Below are 8,401 nucleotides of genomic sequence, written 5' to 3' on the forward strand. Positions count from 1 at the left end.
CAGGTACACAGGTACATACTGGGGTTACTATACTTATTAATATCAGGTACACAGGTACATACTGGGGTTACTATACTTATTAGTATCAGGTACACAGGTACATACTGGGGTTACTATACTTATTAATATCAGGTACACAGGTACATACTGGGGTTACTATACTTATTAATACCAGGTACACAGGTACATACTGGGGTTACTATACTTATTAATATCAGGTACACAGGTACATACTGGGGTTACTATACTTATTAATACCAGGTACACAGGTACATACTGGGGTTACTATATTATTACTATCAGGTACACAGGTACATACTGGGGTTACTATACTTATTAATATCAGGTACACAGGTACATACTGGGGTTACTATACTTATTAATATCAGGTACACAGGTACATACTGGGGTTACTATACTTATTAATATCAGGTACACAGGTACATACTGGGGTTACTATACTTATTAATATCAGGTACACAGGTACATACTGGGGTTACTATACTTATTAATATCAGGTACACAGGTACATACTGGGGTTACTATACTTATTAATATCAGGTACACAGGTACATACTGGGGTTACTGTACTTATTAATATCAGGTACACAGATACATACTGGGGTTACTGTACTTATTAATATCAGGTCCGCAGGTACATACTGGGGTTACTATACTTATTAATATCAGGTACACAGGTACATACGGGGGTTACTATACTTATTAATATCAGGTACACAGGTACATACGGGGGTTACTATACTTATTAATATCAGGTACACAGGTACATACTGGGGTTACTATACTTATTAATATCAGGTACACAGGTACATACTGGGGTTACTATACTTATTAATATCAGGTACACAGGTACATACTGGGGTTACTATACTTATTAGTATCAGGTACACAGGTACATACTGGGGTTACTGTACTTATTAATATCAGGTACACAGGTACATACTGGGGTTACTGTACTTATTAATATCAGGTACACAGGTACATACTGGGGTTACTGTACTTATTAGTCTCAGGTACACAGGTACATACTGGGGTTACTGTACTTATTAATATCAGGTACACAGGTACATACTGGGGTTACTATACTTATTAATATCAGGTACACAGGTACATACTGGGGTTACTATACTTATTAATATCAGGTACACAGGTACATACTGGGGTTACTATACTTATTAATATCAGGTACACAGGTACATACTGGGGTTACTATACTTATTAATATCAGGTACACAGGACATACTGGGGTTACTATACTTATTACTATCAGGTACACAGGTACATACTGGGGTTACTATACTTATTAATATCAGGTACACAGGTACATACTGGGGTTACTATACTTATTAGTATCAGGTACACAGGTACATACTGGGGTTACTATACTTATTAATATCAGGTACACAGGTACATACTGGGGTTACTATACTTATTAATATCAGGTACACAGGTACATACTGGGGTTACTATACTTATTAGTATCAGGTACACAGGTACATACTGGGGTTACTATACTTATTAATATCAGGTACACAGGTACATACTGGGGTTACTATACTTATTAATATCAGGTACACAGGTACATACTGGGGTTACTAGGCTTATTAATATCAGGTACACAGGTACATACTGGGGTTACTAGGCTTATTAATATCAGGTCCACAGGTACATACTGGGGTTACTATACTTATTAATATCAGGTCCACAGGTACATACTGGGGTTACTATACTTATTAATATCAGGTACACAGGTACATACTGGGGTTACTATACTTATTAATATCAGATACACAGGTACATACTGGGGTTACTATGCTTATTAATATCAGGTACACAGGTACATACTGGGGTTACTAGGCTTATTAATATCAGGTACACAGGTACATACTGGGGTTACTATACTTATTAATATCAGGTACACAGGTACATACTGGGGTTACTATACTTATTAGTATCAGGTACACAGGTACATACTGGGGTTACTATACTTATTAATATCAGGTACACAGGTACATACTGGGGTTACTATACTTATTAATACCAGGTACACAGGTACATACTGGGGTTACTATACTTATTAATACCAGGTACACAGGTACATACTGGGGTTACTATACTTATTAATATCAGGTACACAGGTACATACTGGGGTTACTATACTTATTAATATCAGGTACACAGGTACATACTGGGGTTACTATACTTATTACTATCAGGTACACAGGTACATACTGGGGTTACTATACTTATTAATATCAGGTACACAGGTACATACTGGGGTTACTATACTTATTAATATCAGGTACACAGGTACATACTGGAGTTACTAGGCTTATTAATATCAGGTACACAGGTACATACTGGGGTTACTAGGCTTATTAATATCAGGTCCACAGGTACATACTGGGGTTACTATACTTATTAATATCAGGTACACAGGTACATACTGGGGTTACTATACTTATTAATATCAGGTACACAGGTACACACTGGGGTTACTATACTTATTAATATCAGGTACACAGGTACATACTGGGGTTACTATACTTATTAGTATCAGGTACACAGGTACATTCTGGGGTTAATATACTTATTAATATCAGGTACACAGGTACATACTGGGGTTACTATACTTATTAATATCAGGTACACAGGTACATACTGGGGTTACTATACTTATTAATATCAGGTACACAGGTACATACTGGGGTTACTATACTTATTACTATCAGGTACACAGGTACACACTGGGGTTACTATACTTATTAATATCAGGTACACAGGTACATACTGGGGTTACTATACTTATTAGTATCAGGTACACAGGTACATACTGGGGTTACTATACTTATTAATATCAGGTACACAGGTACATACTGGGGTTATTATACTTATTAATACCAGGTACACAGGTACATACTGGGGTTACTATACTTATTCATATCAGGTACATACTGGGGTTACTATACTTATTCATATCAGGTACACAGGTACATACTGGGGTTACTAAGCTTATTAATATCAGGCATTTGGGGTGATTACTTTTGTTTTAGTAACTCCATGTGCCTCATATTAATAGCAGTTAACCCTATCATGTCCCTCACATTAACCCCTGTGTGCCTCACCATAAGAGTTACTGATATGTGAAACATATGGGGGTAATAGTAATGAAGATACTTTATTATTACCTCCATGTCTCTCACATATCAGTAACTCTTATGGTGAGGCACACAGGGGTTAATGTGAGGGACATGATGGGGTTAACTTCTATTAATATGAGGCACATGAAGTTACTTAATTGTAATGCACATGAACAGATTTTGTATCTACAGTTGTCCTGGTATAGCGGTCAGCGGTGACGTGACAGTATTTAGTCCTGTAGGGGCCACTAAGGGACATAATACTGTGTGCAGGGGACACTATTGGGTATAATACTATGTGCAGGGGCCTCTAAGGGACATAATACTGTGTGAAGGGTCCACTATTGGTCATAATACTGTGTGCAGGGACCACTATTGGGTATAATACTATGTGCAGGGGCCTCTAAGGGACATAATACTGTGTGCAGGGGCCACTATTGGTCATAATAGAGCGCGCAGGAATGCGTAGGAGGGACTCGGTCGAGATCTTCGGTGTCGGGGGGGCCCCATGTCAAAAGTTCGCCACGGGGCCCCGCCATTCCTAGTTACGCCACTGGGACTACCCACAGACTCACGACAAGTTACCTATTTAGTGGACAGATGTGATAATCCCAGTAACCTTTTTCTTTCTTTTGGACTCACATAGCCGATATAAACCCACGGACAGAGCAGCCATGCACTAACATACAGATTACCAGAACACAAAACGAGATCACAAACCCTTTAACACATGGTAAGGATATACTGTGACACATTCCCCAGATACATCTCCACACTAATCAGCCCAGTTACCTGTACCTTATCTCTTCTAGGTATGTCAGTTCTGTGCTTATCTCTGAGTATTTTCACGTCTATACCCGAATAGGTTGTGAGACGTCATACTTGGTATGTGCACCTATCGTCCTTTGTATTTCTTACCTTCAATTATTGGCCTTAATAATCATTTTCTGAGATCACCATAGATGGGTGGATGAGAACTTACTATACTTGCCTTTATCTGAAGCACTGGATGTTGATACTATCTCATAGACCTCTCATTCTTTCTTGCCATGGATCGGACCAAGGATTTTCACGATGTTGCAAAGGAAAGTTTTTTCTGTGTTATTGCTAGCCAGTGTAGACTGGGCAGTAAGGACCTCCATGATATTGTTAACCTTTGTGTCAATTTAGTACCTTTGAACTGCCAAAATTGTGACTGTATTGTACATTACTGTATATAGGATTTTGCTTGGTATCACTGTATATGTACACGTTATGTGTTAATAATGAACAAACGAGGCAAAAATAGAAAACACTGTGTGGGTATATAACCATGGCAACAAGACTGAACAACCACACAATTATATGAATAAATAAGATTTAACTTTTATTCAACATTATTAAAAGGATGTAATAACATGATACATATAGGACACAATAACATAATACAATACATACAAATGGGGGTAGAAATGACTACAAGTACTAACTTGTCAGTAAGAAAGGCAGTAAAAATGGATGGCCTCAGTAATAATCATATATCAGACAAAGTAGACTCGAGGTTCAATCAACAATGTAAAGTATAAAGGTTTACACACATACGCCTAACTGCCATAAACCGTATAGTAGCCGCAAGTCTACATGGTATACTACAAGGTATCACCAAGAAATAATGCCGCCATACATACCGCCAAGGAAACGCCCGACGCGCGTTTCACCCGCAACCAGCAGGCTTCGTCAGGGGCATGTTATGTGGTGTAAACTCACAGTGTTTTTTTTATGTTCTTATATATATTTTGTAGAGTCTGAGGAAGGCAGATTTAGGCCAAAAACATTTACACTTACACCATACAGTGTGTGTTTTCCACCTTTAATTAAACGCACCTTGAATCAGACTACTCAGTCTCAGTGGGATCCTTCTTGATGTGTATCATATGGATTGGGACCCTATCCTACTGTGAATAACCCGACATCCCACCACATCAACCAGTGCTATCAGTCGGGCCCTAAGTTCTACACTTTGCACAAAGGTCCACTTGACCACCGACGCGTGGACAAGTGCATGCAGACAGGGACGCTACATTTCACTGGGTGAATGTAGTTGAGGCTGGGACCGGGTCACAAATTGGGGCGGTCTACCTAGTCTCCCCGTCCAACTTTCCTGGCAGGGGCTCTGAACCACCACCCTCCTCCTCCTCCGCCGTCACATCGACCCCAGCTATCTGCTGGAAAAGCTGCAGCACTGTCGTGGGGAGACGTCAGCAGGCCATGCTGAAGCTGATCAGCTTGGGGGACAGACAGCACACTGCCTCCAAGGTGAGTGATGCCGTCCTCGATGAGGCGTCTATATGGTTTTCGCTGCTGCACCTGGGCCCAGGCATGGTCGTGTGTGATAATGGCTGGAACCTGGTAGCGGCTCTGGAGCTTGCCAACCTCCAACACGTTCTATGCCTGGCCCACATTTTCAATTTAGTGGTGCAACGGTTTTTGAAAACATACCCCAATGTACCCGAGCTACTGGTGAAAGTGCGGCGCTTGTGCACAGTAGCCGCTGCTAGCCTCTGAAGCCTCCAGCAATGCCTCCATCTGCCAGAACACCGGCTGATGTGCGACGTCCCCACACGCTGCAACTCGACGTACCACATGTTGAGTAGAGTGTGTGAGCAGCAGAGACCCTTGATGGAGTACCATCTCCAAAACCCAAGAGTTCCTCAGAGTCAGCTCCCTCAGTTTCTGCACCATGAGTGGCCATGGATGGCAGACTTATGCAAGATCTTGCATATCTTTGAGGAGTCAACCATGAGGGTCAGTTGTGACGACGCAATCGTGAGTGTCACAATCCTGCGACTGTGTGTGATGCGAGAATCCCTCATCGCCATCAGGGATAATGCATTGGACTCTGAGGAGTCGGACATAGGAGCTGAAACATCCCAGCAGGATAGTCATGGCACACTCCTGTCCACTTCACAGACAGGAGTGCGCCTCTTCTGGCTTCTCTTGCTCTTGTAGTTCTATAGAGGAGCATAGAGAGGCCACCCCAAAATGGCCTCCAGCCAGCTCCTGTATTGAACTGCAAGAGCGGCTACCCCAAAATGGCCGCCGACCAGCTCCTGTATTGAACTGCAAGAGCGGCTACCCCAAAATGGCTGGCGGCCATTTTTGGGTAGCCGCTCTATGCTCCTGTATCGAACTACAAGAGCAAGAGAAGCCAGAAGAGGCGGAGTTGCTGCAGAAGAAGGAGGTGGCGCAGGAAAGAGCTCTCGGACAGCAATGGGGATGCGCTCATCGGCCTTTCAGCGCTGGGGCCCGCCCTCATTGCTGCGGAGAGCTCATTTGCATACCGGTTAAAACCGGTATTTCTACGGAACGGCGCGGCGGAGACCACGTCTAAAGGTAGGAGACGAATAGCCTTTCTTAAGGTTATTCCGATGTGTTCATTAAAAAAAAAGGTAGTTTAATGGTAGAATCCCTTTAAGGGCCTGTAACTTAATTTGGAAGGGCTCTCTTTAAGGGCCATAAAAGTGAATTTTGGAAGGTCTTTACACATTACACACACATCCACAATGACAGTTCAGGGTGGATACTGTTGGATTTCCCATTGCCTATTCCATCTGTGGTTGTCATGGGCAACATGATTTAAAGGGGTGGTTGTTAATGTTTGTTTAGCTTAAATTGGGGTTTGTGTCCATCCATTTGGGGAGTAAAGAAGGTTTCCAGGTATTTTCCCACTTTGATAGAGGTTTTTTTGAATGTGGAAAGTGTGTAGTTGTTAGGCTGTGATAGTGGGGTAATAGAGGGTCTTTGGTGTGTTAGATGCCCCCAGGCATGCTTCCCCTGCTGTCCTAGTTGCATTGCAGAGGTGTTGGCATCATTTGCTGAGGTTTAAAAGTGGACTTGGTGATCCTCCTGAGTCGAATGGTGGGATTCCCTGAAACGAAGCATTTTCTCCCATAGACTATAATGGGGATCGATATTCGTTCGAATAATCGAATATTGAGCGGCTACTCGAAATGAATAACGAACATCGAATATTTTACTGTTTGCTCATCTCTAGTTATGAATTTTGGAAAACAGAAATGGAAAATAAAAAAGTCGTCGGGCACTAATGCCCAATCTAACCTGTGAAATTAAAGATATAAAACAAAGTCTCATTCACTTTGCTGGTATTGTAAAAAGCAGCATTTTTATTCTGTTTCTGCAGCATGGGAAAAATGGCTGAAATAATCATTGATAATAATAAACTTTAGACGTGCCTATGGTATCATACATAAACTATAAATAATATAGGCTAGACATACATAGTCTTACAGTATGTAAATTATGTAAATGTCACTTCCTGTTCTGTAACATATAACACATAATAAAGACAGTGTTGATGGATGACACATTACCTCCTACGAATAACCCAGCTCAATGAAGACTTTCCTGCTCCTCTTTATATCACTGGCCTGCTTGTCAGGTGACATTACTAGAGATATTACTAGTACACTAGAATAAAGATATTACTATCACTATGATGACATGTTTATACGGATATAACCTTATTCTCTGTATTTTCCAGGTGTCCATCCTCAGAAACTTGATCAGTCCTCAGAGCCAGTGATGATAAAGCCTGGGAATTCACATAAACTCTCATGTGAGGGGTCTGGATTCACCTTCAGTAGCTCGTGGATGAACTGGATTAGACAGGGTCCTGATGGACGATTACAGTGGTTGGTTATTCAGATAGACTCTGATAAAAGTAGCCCATACTATGCTGAATCTGTAAAAGGGCGATTCACAATCTCCAGTGATAACAGTAATAACAAGTTATATCTACAAATGAACAACCTGAAGCCCGAGGACACTGCCGTATATTACTGTGCAAGAGGCACACTGATAGAAAACAGTCTCAAAACTGCAATGTGGACTGGTGAAAAGATTCGTCATTTCCTCACTAGATGACAACTAGAGATGAGCGAACAGTGTTCTATCGAACTCATGTTCGATCGGATATTAGGCTGTTCGGCATGTTCGAATCGAATCGAACACCGCGTGGTAAAGTGCGCCATTACTCGATTCCCCTCCCACCTTCCCTGGCGCCTTTTTTGCTCCAATAACAGCGCAGGGTAGGTGGGACAGGAACTACGACACCGGTGACGTTGAAAAAAGTAGGCAAAACCCATTGGCTGCCGAAAACATGTGACCTCTAATTTAAAAGAACAGCGCCGCCCAGGTTCGCGTCATTCTGAGCTTGCAATTCACCGAGGACGGAGGTTTCC

At 41.6% G+C, this 8,401-nt stretch overlaps 1 gene segment (V, D, J or C); it reads left to right on the forward strand.

Moving 5' to 3' along the window:
- The first annotated feature begins 7,553 nt into the window (after positions 1 to 7,553).
- Positions 7,554 to 8,084, forward strand: LOC142206464 (Ig heavy chain V region 6.96-like). The segment is given in 2 exon segments: positions 7,554 to 7,599; positions 7,702 to 8,084. Coding segments are annotated over 2 exon segments (429 nt in total).
- The last annotated feature ends 317 nt before the right edge of the window (positions 8,085 to 8,401 follow it).

The sequence above is a fragment of the Leptodactylus fuscus genome, chromosome 1, assembly GCF_031893055.1.
Source record: "Leptodactylus fuscus isolate aLepFus1 chromosome 1, aLepFus1.hap2, whole genome shotgun sequence".
Classification (NCBI taxonomy): Eukaryota; Metazoa; Chordata; class Amphibia; order Anura; family Leptodactylidae; genus Leptodactylus; species Leptodactylus fuscus.